At 44.6% G+C, this 22,223-nt stretch overlaps 1 protein-coding gene across 2 annotated transcripts in view; it reads right to left on the bottom strand.

The window, feature by feature from the left end:
• Positions 1-3,161: 3,161 nt before the first annotated feature.
• Positions 3,162-22,223, bottom strand: part of TGFBR2 (transforming growth factor beta receptor 2) — an 89,668-nt gene continuing 70,606 nt past the window's right edge. For both annotated transcript variants that reach the window (XM_059390791.1, XM_059390792.1), the window contains 3 exons: positions 21,770-21,911; positions 8,577-8,704; positions 3,162-5,890 (listed from right to left, as the gene is read on the bottom strand). In XM_059390791.1, the coding sequence (XP_059246774.1) occupies positions 5,711-5,890; positions 8,577-8,704; positions 21,770-21,911 (450 nt within the window). In that variant the 3' untranslated portion in view covers positions 3,162-5,710. The remainder of the gene's footprint in view (positions 5,891-8,576; positions 8,705-21,769; positions 21,912-22,223) is intronic.

Raw genomic sequence — 22,223 nt, forward strand, 5'->3', positions numbered from 1 at the left:
GTGTATGTGGCACACACACAGGCACGCCTGCATACTGAGTGAAAGAGAGCGAACATTTCACAGTGTGCAATTTTAGCTTAATTAGAATGGCAAGACTATTAACAAGTTATTTTGAAATGCAGCAAAGATCAGGAGGGGTACTAGAATGAAATTCTGCTGTGTGAGGCTGATTGGCAGGCCATGTCATGTGAGAAAGTTCATAATCTTGTCTTTATCAGTAGAGTTAGCAAAATGCCTGGGAGCTGTGGCCCCAAACCCATAGTCTGGAGCTATAATTATTCAAGTTAAAAAAAAAAAGTAATTGGAAATGTGATAAGCGATGATTAAAAAGCCTATTTCAGGAAGAAAGTGAACAGCATAAGCAGATGCCAATTGTCGAGACTTTTGTGAGCAAGGTTGGACACGCTAGTTGAAATGAAGTTTCCTTCCTGTCTGTCACCTTGCGGAGAGATTTCCTTCAGCACCACACCGTTAGCATGTCATCTGCAAAGGGAGCTTAAAACAGAAGTTGCCTCTTGGACACAGAACCTCCTGGGCACAAAGTCTGCATTGAAAAAGCTGGTGACTAGTATAAGAATCCCTGCTGAGGGCACTTGGAGACTTACTGCCAACTGGGTATGCTCCTGACCTTGCAGTAGCCGGCACTGAAATAACCCCGGCAAAACGGAGCCTGCGACGGGGGTCAGAAGACCTTGGCTCCTGTTTTGGCTGAAGCTCTTGGGCTGGAGCCCAGAGTCCAAGTGCCTTTGAGGAATGACTTTCTCTCCCTGGGCTCCCTTATGGCCGATTCCCTCCCCTCCAGTGCACACTACATTTTCCTTTTCCCTATTTAAGCTAAGGAATCAGGCTCAGGGGCCTCTGGCTGTGCCTTCTTAACACCAGATTTTATCTCGTGTTCAAGTTGGGAAGATGGGCTCTGGAATCTCATTGCTTCAGCTCAACTCCTGGCCTAGAGATCATTAACTGTGGGACTCTTGGGAAAAACTCACTCTCTGCCTTGGGGTCCTCATCACTAACATGGAGAAAAGGCTATGTCGCAAGTTTGTGGTGAAGATAAAAGCAGATAAAGTAAAACAGTGAATAGTGTTTGATGCTTCTGAATACTCAATACACCTTAGTGATTAATTCGGATTCATATTTGTGAAACCCTGTGCTTAAGGACTTTTGTCTTTCCTCTATTGCATGTTAAAATAAAAATAGCCCTACTAAAATCCTTTTTTTAAGGGTTGGCGAAATCTGAAGTCATCTGAAGTCCTAAGGTACATTTTGCCCATTAGGCAATGCTGTCCACATATGTTCATTCATCTTCCAATCGTTCTCATCAAGGCTATGGACAACATTTATCATGTGAGTGGAGAGCAAGTGGGCAATAGAAATACCTCCCCTGAGCCAGCAGATCCATGGTGGGGAGATGGGAACAATGACCACGCCCTGTGTAGATGGAGTAGAACGTTTCTTCATGTGTGGCCTCTCATTCCACTGGGTGGGCCAGTTCCCTCAGGAAACAGTATGAGGTAGAGAAAAGCACCAAGCATGATTCCAAATTATTCTAAATTCTAGGACAATTTGGCCTTATACACAGATTCTATATCTGTGAGACCCTAGACTTTTTTCTTGAGTTCTCTCAGCATGACTTCTCACCTGCAAAATGGGCACAGTTCTACCTCAGGGAGATAGTGGGGGATTAAATGTGATGACACAGCAGGTAGTGAAAGAGGGGAACCCCTCAGACTGTCAACGCACAGGGATAGAAACGTTCCTGTTCTACAGGTCTGTAGTGTGTTCCCAGATCTCTTCTGTGTTGTGAATGCTTTCTAGGGTCTGTCTCAAAGTCTCCCTCTTTGTGGACATGGGGAGATGGAGCTTAGAAGTGAGTTGGGGGAAATTGGAGGGGGAGACAAACCATGAGAGACTCTGAGAAAAAAACTGAAGGTTTTGGAGGGGAGGGAGGTGGGAGGTTGGGTGAACCTGGTGGTGGGTAGTATGGAGGGCACGGATTGCATGGAGCACTGGGTGTGGTGCATAAACAAGGAATGCTGGAACACTGAAAAAAAAAATAATAAATTGGAAAAAAAAATCTCCCTCTTTGTGAAAGCAGCCATTGGCATACTAAACCAACTTAATCTTGGCCAATATGCATTGCTGGCTTTCCACGTTCAAGAATTCCAAAAATCTTTGCATGTATTCCCATCACAATAGTATCTTGTATAAGATGAGGCCTGTAAAATCCTATTTTATATATAAGTAAACTGAGGCATGGAGAGCATAAGAAATTTATCCAGTTCGTGTAGCTGGTAAATGGAGCAGGTAACCACTAAAATTGCCAAACGACTAGTTAAGAAAGGACTATAACTCATGCCCACAGTAGTATAGGATATCATCTAGTTCAGTGATTCTTAGTTGGGAGCGATTTTGTTCCCTGGGGGACATTTGGGGGTGTTTGGCAACATTTTTGATTGTCACAGCTATGGGGTGGGTACCAGGAGCATTGTCTGCAATGCATGGGACAGGTCCACTTCCCCAAAAAAGAATTATCCAATGCAGAATGTCAGCAGTGCTGTTTCTAAACCTCAGCATTATTACATGAAATATGTATAATCTTAACTATTTAGAACTCAGTTGATTACTTAGAAGAAGCAGGATTACAAAACAGGCAGCCTGAAGTTTGGGCAGCAAATCATATACATCCTTAACCAGAAACCCTTCAAGCAATGACCTGGAACCCACAGCCTAAGGTGCATTCATCTATGATGCAGATTAACTGAAAGGAAGAGGGAGGAACCATGACACACAATGGAAGTCAAAAAGATATAGTTAATGGCCTGCTATGTGAGGGAAGAAGAAGATATAAAAAGAGCCACAGTGAGCGCTGGCTGTGCCAGTCATGTGGATGGAAACAGTTCCTGGGACAGGAAAGATGGCGGCTGCAAGACATACGGACTCCAAGCCCAGGCCACCAATGACAACTAGTACATCTCATATTATGGATCTTTTGCAAATTTTTTTTTTTTTTAAAGACTCGAGACTGTCAGCTGAAGGAGACAATGAATATGGGGAATGTGGAGAGAATCTGTCCTGTGACTTTTCCAGCGTAAACTGTAGAAAAACCAAGTGAGTTTAAATGGCTTAATTACGATGAATGGGTTCAGGAGGCAGGCAGCTGACCTGAGTATTTTTGCTTTATTCCATCTAATAAACATTTTATTTATATAAAAGACAAACAATGCATAGAATGAAAATAAGTGCTTGAGACATTTGATATAAGAAGAGTATATAGCATTCACATTCCTATTTTAATACATGAGTACTGCTGAAGTGTTCCATAAAAGAATAAAACTTTCCCTTTCTTTATAGTAGTAAAAAAAAAAATCAGTATTTTTAGGAACTACAGAATGTTATTCCTTGGTCTTTTTCTTGACACAGAAAAAAGAAAGAAAACAAGCCACAGTATCATCTGACACTACATTCCAGTTTATGCTGATGACCACCCAGAAGTGATAAAGCTCTTTTGAATTTTGGAAAATCTCATTAATGGACCAGTATTCTAGAAATTCACCACTAGAGGTCGATGAGCAACAGCTATTGGGACAACATTAGCGAGCCCTAAGGTGCATGGAACTTCCGGGCACTTCCAGGGTATTGCTGGCAAGCTGTCCGGAACTCTCTCAACTCACGCCCATTGAGCACAGTGCCTCCAAGGTTCACCTAATCCCAAATCTCCACATATCTGCTAAAACCTCAATGAGATGAGATCTTCCAAAATCCAAATGGAACTCATCTACTTACGCATTGCCAGTCCTCTCTTGTATTCCTATTTGGCTGAAAATAGGTAGCTTCAAAAACATTTTAGAAAAAGAGTTTTTTTGTTTTTTTTTTGTTTGCAACATTAACACTTCTTTGTGGATTAACAAGTTCCTATGGATTATTAAAGCTCATTCTTTGTTCTTGCCCACATGGACACAGACTTCCTAACTGCAAATGGGAGTCCTGTGTCCCACATTCAAGTCCTTCGGGCAAATCCTGCAAAGGGATGGTATGGTGGAGAGAAAGATAACCATGGCAAAAGCTTCTCCATAAGAGCTTCCCTCCCTAATGAGGGGGGAGGGGCAAAGCTCTTAATATATAGACAAAAATAGATTTGGCTTACGTGGGACCGCTTAGAGGGGGTCCCCTTCAGTCTGAAAAAAGACCAACTTCAAATCTAACAGCAGACCAGGAAGAGGGAGGGACTCAAGCTCATAGAGCCAGAGAAGGACTGAAGGAAAGTACATTTCTTATAAGAAGCCTTGGTTTGGGGGTGGGTTTAATACCCAGATGGGGGTGGGCAGTGGAAAAGGCAAATGTTTATATCAAGAAGTAAAGCAGCTTTATAAGTGTGTCTACACCTTCATTTTGTGAATGATGTGGCCTGGGGAATCGTGGAAACCATCTGCTGTCTATCCTCACTTGCGAGATCCAGATTTTTTTTTTTTCAAAATCTCCAAATATTTAAAAAAGTGGCTCGATTTTGTCAAATGCCATGCTGGCCAAGCAAAACACATGTTCAGAGTGCCTGAGGAAACACTTCTGACCATGGCAATGCTGTGCGGCTCAAATCCTCCTGACAAGGCCAAAATGTACCTGAGCATTCAGGAGTCCAGACAGATGGAACCCATGGGTGTTTGCATAGAAAGCTAGAGACTCGAACCAAGCCTGGTGAAAAACCGAACACAATGAACCCCAAGGGGGGAGATTTGTTCTCTTTAAGGAAAGGGAACAAATTTTTATAGTAGCACGGCAATATAGTAGCATAGGTATGGGGGCAGGGGGTAGGGGGTAGAGGGTGGGGCTTAAAGAAAAGAAAGAATGATCTCTCTTTAGTAGAATACGTGATAATTTCCTAAGTGGGGAAATTTGTCCTGATTTTTATACCTGTGACGCCTGCGAAGGTGAAAAACTGGGCTCGCAATTTTCAACTTTCAAAGATGGGATAGAAGGTTTCTGAGCTGGTTGAGGAAAGTGGCTCACAAACCAGATGTGGGCTTGAAGCTCAAGTGAAAAGTCCAGGAACATGCAGGGGCACACAGGAACCCCAGGATCTGGTCCCCAAACAGTGGGACGCTAATTGGCTCCATAGCCAGAAAAGAACCGCTGTGCAGGGAATGACTATTTTGCAAAAGCCAGTGCGGCGTGGCCACGGTGGGCTCTGAGACTTGGAGCTCCTCTCCTAAGGCAGAGCCCCCACCTCGTGCAGGCCAAACACCAGCGCCCACGTTGATTGTCAAGTGCTAATGCTGTCACGGATCCCTTCCTTCTGTGCCTGGTTCCAGAGCTCTCTAAACAAACCAGTCCTGGGATATTTTCCTTGTCTCCTTCCAGAGTATGGCTGTATATATATAGATATAGACATATATAGATATATATAAAACATAGCTATTCCATATTTATATACAGGCATTAATAAAGTGCAAATGTTATTGGCTATCTCATTTCCTGAGGAAGTGCTAACACAGCTTATCCTATGACAAAGTCAAAGGCATAGAATGCTTTATGTCACCCACTCCCCGCTGCTGGTGGTTCTGCTCAGCCCCACCAGCTTATAGGGAGGGCAGTGACCCCCCGGGCTTCCAGGAAGCATTGGTTCAGGTTCAGGGACAGCCTCCAGCTGCCTCTTGTTCTTTGGTGACAGGGGCAGCCTCTTCAGACGTAGGCCAGCCTGCCCCAAGAAGAGCTATTTGGTAGTGTTCAGTGAGCCATCTTCCGGAATCTTCTCCTCGGAGCAGCTCCTCCCTGAGAGCCTGTCCAGGTACTCCAGTTCACTGAAGCGCTCTGCCACGCACTGGGCAGTGAGCCGGGCCTCGGGGTCATGGTCCCAGCACTCGGTCAGAGTCTCACACACCGTCTGGATGCCCTGTGGTTGGGAGAGAAGGCGCAGACACCCTGAGCTGCTGTACCCATTTACTCCCGGGCTCCATCTGATCACGGCAGGTCATGAAATGGAGAACCAGCATGTTTGATCGTGACAAGGCCTCTCCTGGAGGCTTCTGGGGTACAGAAGCATCCCAATGCTGGAAAACTCCCCTGAAGAATGGCCCTCAATATCCTGTCACCCTTATCTCTTTTTTAGGGCACTTTGGGCTTTTTTGTTTCAGGTAGTTTTAAGTTCACAGCAAAAGTGAGCGGAAAGCACAGAGGGTGTGCACATACCTCCTCCCCCACCACGGACATCTCGCATCCGTGTGGTGTATTTGTTCCAATCAATGAACCAACACAGACACATCCCTACCAACCACAGTCCACAGTTTGTAGTGGGGAACGTGTTAGGGGTCCTGACAAACGTGCGATGACATGCATGCGCCGTTACCGTATCCCAGATAGTAAGTTCCCTGCCCTAAAAATCATCTGTGCCCCCACCACCCCTTCCTTCCTCCCTCCCTGAGCCCCTGGAGACCATGGATCTTAATGTCTCTGTGGTTTTACCTTTCTAGAGTACCTTATAGTTGGAATCCTAGACACATTTCTGTTTAAAACAGCACTGAATACCGCAATCAGAGTCAAGTCTAGGCTTTAGTCTGGTTTCACCTTGGAAAGTCACAGGTTCTGTGGACAGCTTCCAACAGCTGCCAAGGATGGTCCCCTGGGCCCCACGTCCCGTCCCCCCCACCCCCCAGCAACATCAGGCTGCACTGTAGAAGCAGCTGTCTTGTAGGTCAGCTGGGCTAGATTCTAGGCTATGTCAGAGGGTTTTGTCCAACCCCACGAAGGTCCCATTCAAAGGCCCATCAAGAAAATGCTGCCCAGTATGGTGGCAAGGGTTTTCTCTCACGGCTGTCATTTTTATTTTGCATTGCAAATACTTTTTATCATTTCAAGCCCTTTTCTGGCAATAAAGCAGGCAGGGGTTAAATTGATGGGAAGAACTAGAGCCTGCTCCCAGCAGGTAGAGGCTGGTCTGGTCACTGGTAATCTTTCCCCAGAGTGGCCTGGCAGACCGGATACATCCCAGCACTTTTCCATCCAACATCTACTACCAATAACTTTCCCAACACACCTAGGAGCCTCTCCCTCCCTTCCCAACCTGTGAGTGAATTCATGATGTTGAATTAATTGTATAATTCACCTAATTGACGGTATTGATTGATGGCCTGTTAAGAGTGGAGTGGTATTGTTGGTACACAAGTAACATTTATTTTACTCTGGCACTGTAATTACAGGCAGTAAATTAAATTAAATATTAAGCATTAACTTGAAATCAATAGGGCAGCAAATCTCATTAAGAGAAAAAATGTATTATGCAAATTCTTTCCAGAATTTTATCATCATGAATAATGGCTTCATTACTAGAACTGTACGGCAGAGGAGGCAACAGAATCTGAGAGAAATAACATCGGTGCCTTCTGATTTCAGAGGTAACACAGAACAGCCTTGCCTTTTCAGTCAGAGAGGCTTTGCCCAAAACCCCAGGGGAAGCCCTGGGCCGCAGTGGCCTGGTTCACGCTCTCTCCGCTGACTTGATTAGGGTCTGTCTGCTGAAGTGGCTCCAGGCCAGGATTGGCACAGACCGAGCTTCCTGCTCCATCTGTCTTCCTGATTGCGCGTGATTTGTTGTTTCTGTTTCTTATCTCAATTTGCCTGGCCCTGAGGAAAACCTAAGACTTCGCCCCAGCCTTCACTGGATAAGGGAATTCTTCCCAAGGAGGCAGTAAAACTCTTTACTCCATAGAAAGATCAGCTCTGTCGGTGAGACATGAGTGCACTGTTCTCTCTCATTCCTCCTTCACGCTCTCCTGGGCATGTTACAGGGCCTCTCACATGGCCTTCTCAGCCCTCTCAGCCCTGCCACCCGCCATTTTCTTCTTTTTCTCTGACCACTGCCCTCCTCGAAATGCCCCCAAACAAAGAATCTGGATAGTTCTCTCTCCCTCGTCCTGCGAAGCCCAGAGCCGCTATCCTTCCAGAAATGGCCTAACCTACCATCTCTTGAAAGCAAAAAAAGCAGCAGCCAGGAAGATGTTCCCCACAGACACATTTCCTGTTTGTTACTTGCACTTTCTTAATTCTCTTGGCTCTCTTCTTTCCTGAACTGGCCTCGTCTTTGCAAACTCTGTGCACCCAGCCCAATATGGCCCTGACCACAAGGCAATGTCCCCCCCCCGCCACAAGTCCAGCCAGCGCACAGACTCTGCTTACTTCTCACTTGCTAAGTATTTCCTTCTAGAGCTGAAGATTCCCAAGAGAAAATATCTGGAATCCAGAAGGCAACAAATCATAAACACTCTATGTAAAGTCTTAGGGGTGAGGGGCAGAGCCTACAAATAAAATATTTCAACCCAGAAACAAGCGGGCTTGCTAAGTGGGACAGATACCCCTCAAATGATTATCTGAGAGCAGTCTTTGAATGCCGTGTCTACCTGCTGCTTGGAACTCAGAACAACAAGTCCACACCATATGACTGAAATTTTCCTTATAAACAAAACCCAACAGGACCCTACAACACAAAGGGACCCAGATTAAAGCTCAATATCCTACAATCCTCTCCTCCCTTAGAGGCTACTTCAGAGAAATCTTATTCTCCCCTCCTAACAGCCGATCCTTACCTGGTGGTTGAGCCAGGAGCTGGGAATTTCTGGTCGCCCTCGGTCTCTCAGCACGTTGTCTTTCATGCTCTCAACACAGGGATGCTCCCGCACCTTGGAACCAAATGGAGGCTCATAATCTTTCACTTCTGTTAAAGAGAGCAGGTGAACATGGGGCCATTGAGAAAGGTGTGTGCAGCTGGGGACCTGAGCAGGTTGAGAGCTCTGGCTGAGTAACCTGAGGCACTGAGCATCAAAACATATCTCTGATAACTCTGAGAGCAATTTTTAAGAACGGTCGATTAAAATAAGAAGGAAGGAGTGGTTGTGGAAAGAGCTTGAGAGATATTCAACAGATAATCATCGAGGGCCTCTTATGAGCTAGGTACTGTGCTAACAGATGTGGACAGTGAAGAACAAGACCAACAAGGTCACTGAGCTTTCATTTCATTTATTTCTTAAATTAATTAATTGATTATTTTAGACATAGGGAGAGTGAGAGAAACAGCACAAGTGGGGGTAGGAGCAGAGGGAGTGGGACAAGAAGACTCCATGTTGAGCTCAAAGCCAGCCTGGGGATCAATCTCACAACCCTGAGATCACGATCCGAGCGGAAATGAAGACTTAGATGCTCAGCTGAGTTGAGTCTGAGTCAACTCAGGCCCCCCATGAGGTTACATTTTAATGCAGGCTTTCTCAGTGGGGTGATATTGCTCCAAGGGGGACAAAACTGGTTCTTGGGAGGTAGAAAAATCCTACATATTAGTAGCCTAGTGAAGGTCCCCAGTATATAAACAATCCTACACATTGGGTCCCCAGTATATAAACAGGTTTAATATATAGTGGTAAACTTCATGGGGATATCTAGCTGAAAAGGGAATGAAATTGACACGACACAGCATGGATGAACCTTAAGAATGTTATGTTGAGTGAGATAAGGCAGTCACAACAGGACAAATACTGCATGATTCCGTTTATGAGGTACCTAAAATAGACGAATTCATGGAGACAGAAAGTGGAATAGTGGTTGCCAGGGATTGGGGGATGAAGAGATGGAGGGCTGTTGTTTAATGGATACAGAGTTTCAGTTGGAGGGGGGATAAGAAAGCTCTGGAAATAGATAATGGTGATAGTCACACAACATTGTGAATGTACATAATGCGAGTGAATTCTACACTTAAAAATGGTTGAAAGAGTGAATTTTAGATTCACTCTTTAGATTAGTGTATTTTTGTATTTTGTATTTTGTATTAGCGTATTGTATTTTGTAATTTTGTATTTTGTATTAGTGTATTAGTGTATTTTTCCACGATGGAAGAAAAAGAAATTGCTATGGAGTATTGATTAGAGAAAAAAATAATGTCAGGGCACCGGGCTGGCTCAGTCAGGGGGGCGGGGGGAGAAAAGAAAGTAAAAGAAAAACAAACAAACAAACAAACAAAGTAAACAAGGTCTGTAAAGGCTCCTTACTACAACAATGATGACACAAATGTTGAGCAATGCTGTTTACTGGGATGATGGAGGAGAGCAATTAACAACACATCAACAAACAAAATTTAAAAAGGAATTTTCCTTTAGTGATCCATGGGACAAAGAAGAGAAGAGAAGAGAGGATGATATACCCCTTGCCTAGGGCTTCAGGTTTCTGCTAAAGTCAATCTCTTTACAGAAACTTCCTTGAATATCCCCAAGCCATTCTTGGCCAAAGGTCCCGGGCAGAGCTCTTGTTTACTCTATACCATATTGTGACACGATCGCATGTTTATTTGTCTCATCTAACAAGATTGTGAATATCTGAGGGCAGGTTCCGACTCCCTTCAGTCATTCTTGAATCCCTAGCATCCTTGACAGAACCTCCTATACAAGAGGCTCTCAACACATGCTTTATTGAGGAATGAATGAATGGATGGATGGATAGATGGATGGATGAATGAATTTTAGATCTGGTCCGAAGTGGCAATGCCTCAATTCTAGTTGAATATTAAAACAACACACTAACATAAGTGGGGGGATCAATACATGCGTCACGGCGACACAGGATAACCTAAAAGATAGAAAACACGCCTGTATTAAAACGTGTCTGTGATGGAAATGGGGGGGTGGGCTGGATCCAATATACTTCTCAGAAAGTAGGACCTTCCCTTAACAAAATAATCTTGTATAATGAGTAAAACTTTCAGTAATTTGCCCTTCTAGGCTAAGAAGTGAAAAAGCTTTCAAGGCACCTTTTGAAAAGGGATGGCCTACTCTTATTGGTTTATTTGTTTTCTCCCCTTTCCCAGAACCCCCCTTTGCATATTCATCTTCTGTGATACCCCCATTCCCACGCCCAAGTATAAGAGCGACCAGGATATCGTCTTTTCTCAGGAGATTTGAGATGAAGGCCTCCCATCACATTGAGACAAGCACAAACCATCCTTCCTTCTGTGTGTCTACTTTTGTCCTCGAGTGCCATAACGCTTCCTCCTCACTGTTCTAGGGGTGAGAGTGGAACTTTGATCAGCATAATATTCTTCTTTCTTTCTTCCATTTCCTTATCTTCTATAGACTTTAAATTTGTAAGGTCCAAGGCAGAGGCTGAGTCTAGGGTCTTTCAATTCTCCACTCAGTGCTTAAAACTGTGCCATATACATTGCAGGCATTCACTAGATAGGAGTTGGGTTGAATCCAAACAAAAGCAGAGGACTGGCAATCAGAGCTGGTTCTCAGTACAGCTGACTCCGACCTAACCCGTCTCTTCTATAAATGGAAGGGGCTGAATTGGATGACCTCCATATTCCTCTCCAGACTTATCTTGAAATCCAGTCTAATCGAACAATATGATGACCTCTTAGTACACTGACTTGAGGTATGTATATTCTAATACAGTATAATGGGATAGGATTTGTATAGGATATAAAGTGCTCTTTAGATAATCTATCAGTCCACAGAGTGTCCATTTCCAGCTGTTTTGGCTGCCATAGCTGGTGTCACTGGCTCTCTGCCTAGATCCCTTTACCCGGCCAGTAGCGCCAGAACCCAGCTGCCACAGGTGTTGAGTTCTGAGGGCTCACACCTTTGTCCTCTCTAGAGGACTGCTGCTGGGCCTGGAGATTTCCAGAAAGTCTCATCCCTACAGGTACCCTGCAGCCAACAATAAATTTATGTGGGGGTTTTCATAGTCTAACCCTTTGCCTCTGCAGGGAGATAACTGTGGGGCAATTCATCCTCTAGAGTTCCCCCATGAGATCAGGCCGAGGCTAGAAATCTTGAAACTACAGGTGTGCTGAGCTTCTCCCATTCCTGCTTCTCTTACTCCCTTCCTCTGAGACCTATCCTCAATGAACCATTGTACAAAAATCTTTGTGTCAGGGGCGTCTGGGTGGCTCAGTGGGTTAAAGCCTCTGTTTTCAGCTCAGGTCATGGTCTCAAGGTCCTGGGATCGAGCCCCACATCTGGCTCTCTCAGCGGGGAGCCTGCTTCCCCCTCTCTCTCTGCCTACTTGTCATCTCTCTCTGTCAAAATAAATAAATAAAAATTAAAAAAAAAAATCTTTGTGTCAGACTAGTTCTAGTAAAGCTGGCCTAAGACAACTGCCAAGGAAGTGCTTTCTCTTTAGGTCAATCTCTCAGCAAAACTGCCCCCTCTGTCCCTAGTTGCAAAGCCACCCTGAGGAAGACTTGCTAGGACTTCTTCTTGAGAAACTGAATGTACTAGCCCATCAACCATCCTCACAGCACAGTGCTCATAAAGGGGCAGAGGATGACCATGGTCAGGGAAGGAAAATGGCAGGATCAGAATCAATCCCAGGTGTCAATCTCATCGCTGAGATTCCTTCACAACAAAGGAAACCATCTAGTTGAGGTTATAACCCAGGGCCAATTTATTTCATTTCTAGTCTTAATCTTCAAAGTCACATAAACCACAGTATCTAAGTTTGTAAGTTCTGCGGAGACCAAAGCAGGTTTCCATGGGGAATGGGAGAGAGCGCTCAAGAGATGCATAGGGCAACAGGGATGGGCTTGTTTTCTGGGTAAAGGAAAAGTCATGAACACTCCTTTGGAAAAGAAGACAAAGACGACAGTCCTTCACCAGAGCAAAGAGTATTTTAACTGGATTACTTCCTATTTTCCTAAAACCTTGGAAAGTTGTGAGATTCTCTAGTATCCCTAAGGGGTATGAGGCCTGTTTCCATTATGTGACTTGTGGGAGAGTTCATAGGGAAGGGAGGTCAAGCACAGCCTGGAAGCAGCTGGCCCTGAGCCAAGCTGGGAGAATGTGATTCCATGAGTCTCTTTCTAAGTTCAAATTAGACAAGTCTGGGTGAACATCATGTGGCCCAAACAGGCACACCCCAATTCCTGAACAGTGAAGTAGTCTTTCAGGTGAGGAACCAAGGTAGAGACTTCAAGCGCATGCATGTTTAAAAAAAGTAAAAAGAGAAAAAGAGGGGTGCCTGGGTAGTTCAGTAGGTCAAGCGTCCAACTCTTGATTTCAGCCCAGGTCATGATCTCAGGGTCCTGAGATAGAGCCCCACGTTGAGCACTATGCTGGGCATGGCACCTGATTATGATTCTCTCTCTCCCTCTCCCTCTTCCACTCCCTCTCCTGTGCTCTTTCTCTTTCTTAAAAATAAATAAATAAATAAAATAAAACTATGCGTGTTTTAAGCTGACCTTTCTTCAACTCCCGGCGGATGTCATACTTATATAATACATATTTTCCAAGACAGCTAATTTTTGTCTTTTTTTGGTCTTACTGTGGATTTTTACAATTCCTCTTTCTTTGCTCTTTGCCCACAGTTTAAGCATACTGTTCCCACCTATTTTTTTAGTCATGCTCTAGAATGATGACCTACGCTTGGCAGTGCCTCTCCGTCACCAGCTTTAATATCTGATTGTGGCAACATGAAAACCACCGTCAGCCAGTAATGTCTTCTTTTTTTTTCCCCCTTTTTCCCCCCTTTCTGGCTGTGAAGGCAATGTCATTCTCAGACCTCCACCCCAATGCAGAGGGTAACTGCTGACAGACATTATGCTGGAGGGCTCTTCTTCCTGGAGGGCCTTGTGCTAACTGTTCCTCAGGTCTACCCAGAGGCCCTCAGAATACAGAGCACATCTGCCTCCAGCGGAAGGAGGTGGCCACAGACACCCAGGTGGAGGCCTTAATTCTGGGGCAGGGGTTTGAGGGCAGGAGGTCTCTGCCAGCCAGGTGGGCACCGATGGTCTTCCCTGGGACGGGATATCAAGCACAGATACCCGGATGGTCCTGAGGTATCGAGCAGAGCGAGTTACCCGCCAAACCAGGGGCTAGTTTTAGCTCTCACTTTCTCCCATGGTTTCAAGCATTTAGAGGCTGAGACGCTTGAACCACTCTGGCAAAACTGCTGGGTCCCGATTCCATATCTTTTATCCCTACTTATCCATGGTCCTTATCTATTTATTTTTCATGTTGGTGCTTGAAGTATTTTTATTTTAGAACATGCACGTGAGGGGCACCTGGGTTGCTCAGTCGGTTAAGCATCTGCCTTCAGCTCAGGTCGTGATCCTGGGGTCCTGGGATCAAGCCTGGCATTGGACTCCCTGCTCAGCGGGATGCTGCTTCTCCCTCTCCTCCTGGCATGTTCTCTGCTCTCTCTCTCTCACTATCTCTATCTCCCTCTCTTTCAAATAAATAAATAAAATATTTTTTAAAAAAACAAAAGGAAAAAAGTGCATGTGATTAAAACTCCAAAATTACTAAATAGACAGATACGGTAAAAGCAAATCTTTCTCCCACTCCTCATCCCTAGTTGCACAAAACTGGCTTAGGTTGAATGCTGGGATTAAATTTTCACCTTACTGTTTACGATGAGCACTTCTCAATCTGCATTTTTATAAAAGATGAAGTGTTTTGCTCCCCAGTTCACTGAAGACTGAAGCTTGAGTAAAACACTGCGGAAACAAATCACAAGGCAAATGAAAGCTGCTCGGGTGTTATGGGCAACACCAAATTGCTCTTAAAGTCACAAAACACCCTCTCTGTCCTCATCGTATCACAAAGCCGGAACGACCCATCCCAGAACCAGCACCTTCCATGGAACAGGCTTGGAGTGGCACTGCTGTAAATGTTTTTGCAAGGAAGAAATAGGAGTTGCATCTTGACAGAGGAAGTGAATACAAGTTATTAAGCACACTTGAAGCATTTCAAATGAGTCAGACAGGGAATGTCGAAGAAGAGTCTCAGAAGATGTGATCCAACACTTCATTTTACAGTTGAGAAAAGAGAGGCCAGTGCACTGGATTCCGGGAAGAACACTCAGAATTGCATGCTAGATTACTGGTAACTCTGAAAATGGTTTTGCCTTTTTAGGAAGCCTTGCATGCTTTCTCCTCTCTCCTCAAGCATTGCAGTGAGCTCTTTCTCCCCCATCCAGAGCAAGCCCAGCTGGGGAAGCCCCAGGTGGGAACATGCCTGTCACAGATGTGACAAATGTGTCCCTCCCTGCTTTGGCCAGCCCTGCACACCGCGTGACTCTGAGAAGGGGAAGCTTATGGAACCTAGCGGGTGGTGACGGTTTGTAATTTCTAAGAGTTATGCAAAAAAAGCACTGATTACTAAGAGCAGCCCTCTCCTTAAGTACTATTATTTACCGACATTAAACCCAAACAGTCGTCCATTTTGGGTTTAGAGAAACAAGTGGGATGGTGTGGGTGGGGAAAAATGAGCCTCTCACAACTTGGGCTGCGAGCACCAGATCAGGACAGGGTTGGCAAAGGAGTTCGTGCATGGTTATCTAGAGTCCTCTTTGTGCATGTGATCAAACAAAGCCCAGGTTCAGGCCTCCCTTCTATGAAGAACTGGAGAGCAAGCCAATTAAGAGGTGAGTGGGCTCCCCAACATTACTCAGTCTACTCCCAGAAGACCGCTGGCCACACAACTTTTCATGCCTGCTGGTCCGACTCCCTGTGGGACAGGCTGGGCAGCTTGTGTTCACCCTCCGAAACTACCCTAGGAGCTGCCCTCCACCCAAGATGGAGGGGGCTTGGAAGGTGAGCCCCCAGCTTCCTCGTGAGCCAGGTGAGGTGATGTGATGCCGAGTTCAAGGTGTGTGTCTGACTGCACCCGGGGTCCCCGGCAGCACTGAGCTCCAGCAGCCTGCAGTGGTGTCCTGCTTGATAACAGGCCATTTCTTGGCCTCCTTCCCTTTCCTGACTCACTTCCAGTTCCTTTACTAGCATTTCCTGAGATCACTTCCCGAATAAACTACTTAGGCTCAATTCTTTGTTCCAGGGCCCGAGGCATCCAACCCAAGGCAGATGCTCACACAACAGAATTCTTCAATCAAACCAAGTCTCTGTCCCGCCCTCAAGCTGCTTTCCAGGCCAGGCCCACCAAGGCCCACCACCGCACAATCCTCGCCGCCCCCTCCCCCCACCACCCTGACTGCCTCAAATAACCTCTTTTCTAAGAAATGCCTTTATTGGGAACAACTTGATCTTCTTTCCAGCTCCCCTTCTGCCACCTTTCCCCAAAGTCTTCTCACTGGTGGAAGCCAGCCTGCACTCCCAGACCCTTGCAGCGTTTTTTAAGTTGTCTGGAAGGTTCTGAAGAGAAGCCATGCTTGCCTCTCTCCACCCACCACCCCTCCCCAGTTCTGCGCACGCAGAGGGCAAGGCCCTGGGACGCAGCGCCGTCCCTCTGGAAGTCAGCATCTGGAACACAGCTGTTGTTCTGATGTGGTGCCAACCCCACAGAGCAGCAAAGCCGTTGACACTTCTCTGAGAAGCAGTGCCGCTGAGTTTTAGATCTGCTTCCAGATTTGACTCCCCTGAAATCCAGGACAGCAAAGCCCTTCTCTCCTGTCTCTCTTCAGCCCTTCTCCCCGACCCCTCTTTGTTGCTGTCCTTGCTTTGGGTCTCTTTCCTTTCTTTTTGATTCCTGCGTTCTTCCTGTCTGTTCTGCAAGGCGGTGGGAAGCTGACAGTCCGCTCAGGGCCTGCGTTTCTCCTCTGGTTAGACGCTTGCTCTGCGGGCTGCTGTGTGTCAGTTTCTATTCAGAAGCCAAATGGCCAGGGATTTGGAAGTCAGTTTGCTTGTGGGCCTGTTTAGGCTGGGGTTTTGGCTGGGAATGATGTGAATATTGTGCCTGCTGTGCTGGCCACAGGGGGCCTTGAAAGGGTCCCGGTCTCCATCCGCCTCCCACACCACAGACACTTGCATGAACACCAAACAAACCGAGAGCCGAGAGCCGGACAGAGATTTCTTTGTAAGACAGAGCCAGGCTTTGCGTCTGTCCTTGCTGAGTGACGACTACATGACCTTCCTCCTTTATAAGACAGGAACAGACCAATCACCTCCTTCTTCCAATGGCTCTGAGAGACCTGTTTTCTTCACTTTTATATTCTGTCAGGCGATCCAAGTGTCTGAAGTTAGGCTCTCTGTCGTAATCTGTCTCTAACTCTTTATTTTTTCTTCCTAAAATCATCATATTCGCCTCCTCCCACCGCTGGTATTATATCATGTATCCGTTTGTTCACCACTTGTCTTTCTAGAATATTTGCTCTTCAGAGACAACTTGTCCCTTGAGGACAGAGACTGATTTTTGTTTTGTTTTGTTTTGTTTTGGTTTTAATTTTTTCACTGCTATGCCTTCAGCATTTTGAATGTGCCTGCCATTTAACTGGTACTCAATAAATATTTGTTGAGGGAAGGAATGAATAAATAAATAGACCTTCAGAGAAAAAAGGGTAAGAAAGTTATCTCAGACTATCAGGTGCTGAGCCCATAACATGCTTAGAAAGGAAAAGCTTTGGGATTCTGCTAAAAGAGATGCACCCAGAGGAGACGGCCTTGTCAGTCTCTGGAGACTTTCATGAGGGAGGCTGTCACCAAACGTTTTTGCCAGCTACTTCCGGAGAGGCACTGAATTAAAGGCCAGGATGCACAAGGTCGCACTGGCTGCCCAATCCGTAATGATAACAATAGTGACAGCAGCTGTCCCTTACTTGAGATGTCCTTCGCTGGTCAGACCGGCGGTGTCCTAGGAAGGCCAGGCCAGTGAGCTAGAGTCAGACAGCAGGGCTCTGATCCCTGGCCACACAGCTTGCCCAACTCCTGGCACCTCAATTTTCCCATCTGTAAAATGCAGCGAGTAACAGTGCTCTCTTCAGGGTCCTTGGTAGATTGGAGGAGTGGACCCGTGAGGCAAGTGCACAGTCATGGCGGCTACTCCTCTGAAGCTCTCATCATGATCACACCTGCATCCACCAGGAGGCCTTCCCCTTTTGACCGCCCTCTTCAATTATGACAGCTCATCGCTTGAGCTCCTGGGTGCGAATGGCGCTGGACCAGCTGGTTTCAGAAGAGTGTTATGACCCTCTGTTTTTATTTTCTCATCTGATAAGAGAGACTTCTCCAGTGTGGTGCTCTATCTTTCTCTGTTTCCCCCTGAGCTGTTCTGCACAGAGGAGAGGCTGATCAAGAAGGAACTCAAGGGGACACTCCTGAGTCTTCCCCTTCCTTCCAGAGCTGACCTAACCCCCCTGTGCCTGACCCTACTGTCGCACTCCCTTCAGCTGTCGTGGGCTTTCAGTGCCCTGCCTTACCTTCCTGCAGCACGGGTCACAACAGAATTGCACTTGCCTGTTCAAAAGTCTACTTCAGTTCCCGTTAATAGCATAAGACCAAGCCTAGTATTGGGACCTAAAAGACATTCATAGAAGACCTGCTGTGTGGTACGATGGTGCCTGGGGAGACGAGCCTAGAAAGGTGAGCAGGGGGTCAGATTTAGGATCCATGTGAGGAGTCTGGGCTCAACCACAAAAACAGAATGGAGTCACTTAAAGCCAGGAAAGCTGGGGTTTCTCATTCCCTGCAAGACGGTCCCTTGATGCTTGGTATCCTACTGTATTCAGTTCGATGTTTTGCTACGTAGAATAAAGCTGGAGAGAATATTAGCTGTCCTACGTTGCAAAATAAAAATCTCAATCTACAAGTCATCAGACTAAGTTAAGCTTCATATTTCACCATTTCCCTTTTGAAAATGAGACGGTCAATGAAAAATGGTAATTACATACGTTTTATCTGAGAATGCAAAAAAAAAGGCTTAAGCTTCACGAAAACCTTTTTATATCCTATTCTCTTTCTTAGACCTTCAGAATTAAAGCTTAACATTACCTGGAGGGAATTATTATACATTTTGCTTTTAAGGTAAGAGATGTGTCTGCATGCGTACGTTTTTCTTTACTTTTTAAAAGTAAAAAAAAAGAAAAAGAAGTCCGTCTCATCAGGAGGCTACAAACATCCTGAAGGCAAAACCTGTCCTTCTACCCCTGTTGGGAGGCAATGCATCTATCTGCAGGCTTTATGTTGTTTCCACGAGACTCCTAAAATACAGAAGAAAAGTTTCTGAAACCAAGACTAGGCTAAGAATCTGTCTTTAATATTTTTAAGATAGATCCCTCCTCAAACAAACAAAAACAAAAACGCACATACAAAAAAAACAAAAAATGAAACAAAAACAACAAACAACAAAAACCAAACCAAAACAAAACAAAACCAAAAAATCCCTAAACTAAAAAACAGTTTTCCAAAGAAGGTTAACGAAAGGACTTAATCTGTGAGTTCAAGTACTCAATCAACTGAAGGGCTTTCAGTGGGACCGAAGTGAGTGCAGATATATAACTTGGGTTTCTGCAGCCTGAGAGGAGATGGGAGAAAAAGGACTGTGGGCTTAAGATCAAACAAAATGTGAAATGGGATGGCCTATTTCTGGTTCCCCAAAAGCTGTCTGTTCTTATCCTAAAGGTTATGAAAGGTTTTTTGAGCAAATGAGATCCTGTTCCTTCCTTGGGAAAACTTGTTTATACTGTATCCGTTTTTAGACCTTGTAAAAGTTGGTGAACTCAGTTCTTCCCCATGAGCCCGAATTCTTCCACACTCAGCAAATATCAACAGGAAAGGGCTTCAGTCATTGATAACAATGAGAGCAGGGAGCTCACACAAGGCCTTAATAAGCTGGCTGTGCCGCCGACAGAGGGGAAGACAGAGGCACAATCTCCAGCTCATGTTTATGAATAGTGGGTTTGAAAAGAGAGAAAAGATACCGAAACCTAGGTAAACTTATTCTGACAGTGACAACAGCATCATCTCTTACACAATGCATACCGGTCTGAAGATTCATTTTGCAACTGTCAAAGCTTTTAAGCAGAAAATTATCCTTAGTGGCTAAAACTTGGTTAAACAAATTTCACTGTGCAAGGAAAAACCAAGTTAATTTTGGAAGTGCTATTGAGGAAGAAACTCAGCAAGACAGCCAGATAGGAAGTGCCATCCCTATGCAGGAACCCAGGCAAATAGGTGACGGGACAGTAAGCTTTCCAGTGGAAAAGAGTGATCTGGACCCATTCTGGAGGATCAGCTAAGGAAGTTCTAAACAGGATGAAGACTCAGAGCCAGCATGGTGCCAACCAGAGCCACCATGTTTTACCAATGGGTAGTGTGGCCCCGTGATCAAAACTCTGATGATCTGAGCAACAAAATAAATTTTGATGATATTAGATACTCATAGAATAAAATAAATATTCATAGCTCCAGACCGATATAAATGCATAATGGAAAGAATAAATACTGGGGGTGACGAGGGAAAAGACGGATCTCCCTTACAGCAGAAGACCTACTACCACATGTAGGAAGGCTAAGAAAACAGAAAATCCTGATAGGCAAACATTACAATAATAATTGTTGCCAACAAGGATGACTGATGGATCCTAAAATCAGCAGGTAAATTTATGATAAGAAACAGGTCTTGTATCTTTATGAATTAGGTATTGAGTACTTCTGAAACAGGTTAAGGTAGCTTCTTATAAGATATGTATTAACCACAAATGGAAAAAAATAGTATCTTTACAGGGGAGAAACCAGGCAGGTACCACCCCAACCCAGGGACCAAACTGAACAGGCACCCTGACGTCTTGTGCCCCCTCCCTGAGCTGCCAAGGAGGGCACAGCATCACTGCTGTATTCTTCATGCCCCCAAAGCACAATCTCAATCTAACCATGAGAAAACATCAGAGAAACCCAAAGTTGACAGACCATCTATGAAAGAACTAGTCTAACTTCTTCCTGGGTGTCAAGGTCAGGAAAGACATACAGAATGAGGAAGTGTCACAAGTTGACCAAGAAGCCATGGATGTTAACTGGAATATAGGATCCTGAACTGAATTCTGCTCCAGAAAAGGACATTGCTGGGAACTCAGAGACATGAATAACTTGTACGGACTAATTAAGGTATTGTGCCAATGTCAATGACCTGTGTTCAATAGCTGTGCTGTGGTTTAGGTAAGGTGTTAACGGTAGGGGAAGCTGGCAAAGAGTATATGGGAACTCCCTATCCTACTCTTGCAACTTCTCTGTAAGTCTAAAAATATTACAAAACAAAGAGTTAAAAATAAAACTGGAGTTGGCTTGACTTGACTTAGCCACCAGCCAAGACCAAGCTGAGATGCATACGTTTCTTAGGTGAGAGCTCAGTCATGGAAACTACTGAGAAGAATGTAAAAAGGATAAAAATGTAGACCTGAGCCATTCTCATGTCCATGGAGATCAGGATAATGCTTTCTAAAACAGCGGCATCCCTTCTACACCCCTGAAGAATACCATAGCATTCCTTAAAAACTTCTCTACTAGAGTTTTACAAATCTAAATAAATATACCAAATCATTCCACTTGTTTTGCCCAACAAAGTAAAGTCATCCCATAAAAATAAACTTTGAGCCAAATCCACTACGTAGACCTTATGATTCTTAAGGTTTAAAAAAAAAAAACCCTTAAAATAGAAAATGAAACAAAAATCAGATGTTTTCCATTGGATATTTTTATAATATAAATATTTTTATAATATATATAAATAATATTTTCCATTGGATAAATAGAACTAATTCTATGAATTGTATTTATGTTCCTCTCTTGCCAGATATTTAAATATCTGGTGAGACTTATTAAAAGAAAAGTAATCATACTTCAGAAAGGGGAATAGAAAGCTTTATGCTCCAAACATGGCTTTCAGCTTAAAAATCTAGCCTTTATTAGCACAATTCTCAATCCTCTTGGAATGGCTGTGTACTAACAGATCTCAACTAGCTCCACCTGTGGGGTTAACACTATTATACCCCTGGAATCATGCTTGAAGTAAGCGGCATGACATCATTTTGAAGACGCATCAAGCCCTGCCCCATGATAGCAGTCCATACATACCTCCCACTGCGTTACAGCGAGATGTCATTTCCCAGAGTACCAGAGCCATGGAGTAGACATCCGTCTGCTTAAAGGATTCAACATTCTCCAAATTCATCCTGGACTCTAGGACTTCTGGAGCCATGTATCTTGCAGTTCCCACCTAAAGCAATAAAAGACATTGAGGCCCATAATGTAATTCCAGCTGCATCTTTATTTTAAAAATATAACTGATGTTTGTCTTCTACACATGCAGATGATCTCTGAAAAGTGCAGTGCTCTTTTAAATTATGAGACAGGCAAAGAAAGTTAACAGCTTATGAAATTATTTTTAAAAATAGGTTTTCTCTCCCTGAAAACACTTTCAAAAATATAAACAAAGCATACCAAAATGAGGAAGTGCCAAACCCCAGAGCTGCTTTATCTAGTTTCATGATATATGTCATCGTATTATACAATAACATCCTCACAGATA

This window comes from Mustela nigripes, chromosome 2 (genome assembly GCF_022355385.1).
Source record: "Mustela nigripes isolate SB6536 chromosome 2, MUSNIG.SB6536, whole genome shotgun sequence".
Lineage (NCBI taxonomy): Eukaryota > Metazoa > Chordata > Mammalia > Carnivora > Mustelidae > Mustela > Mustela nigripes.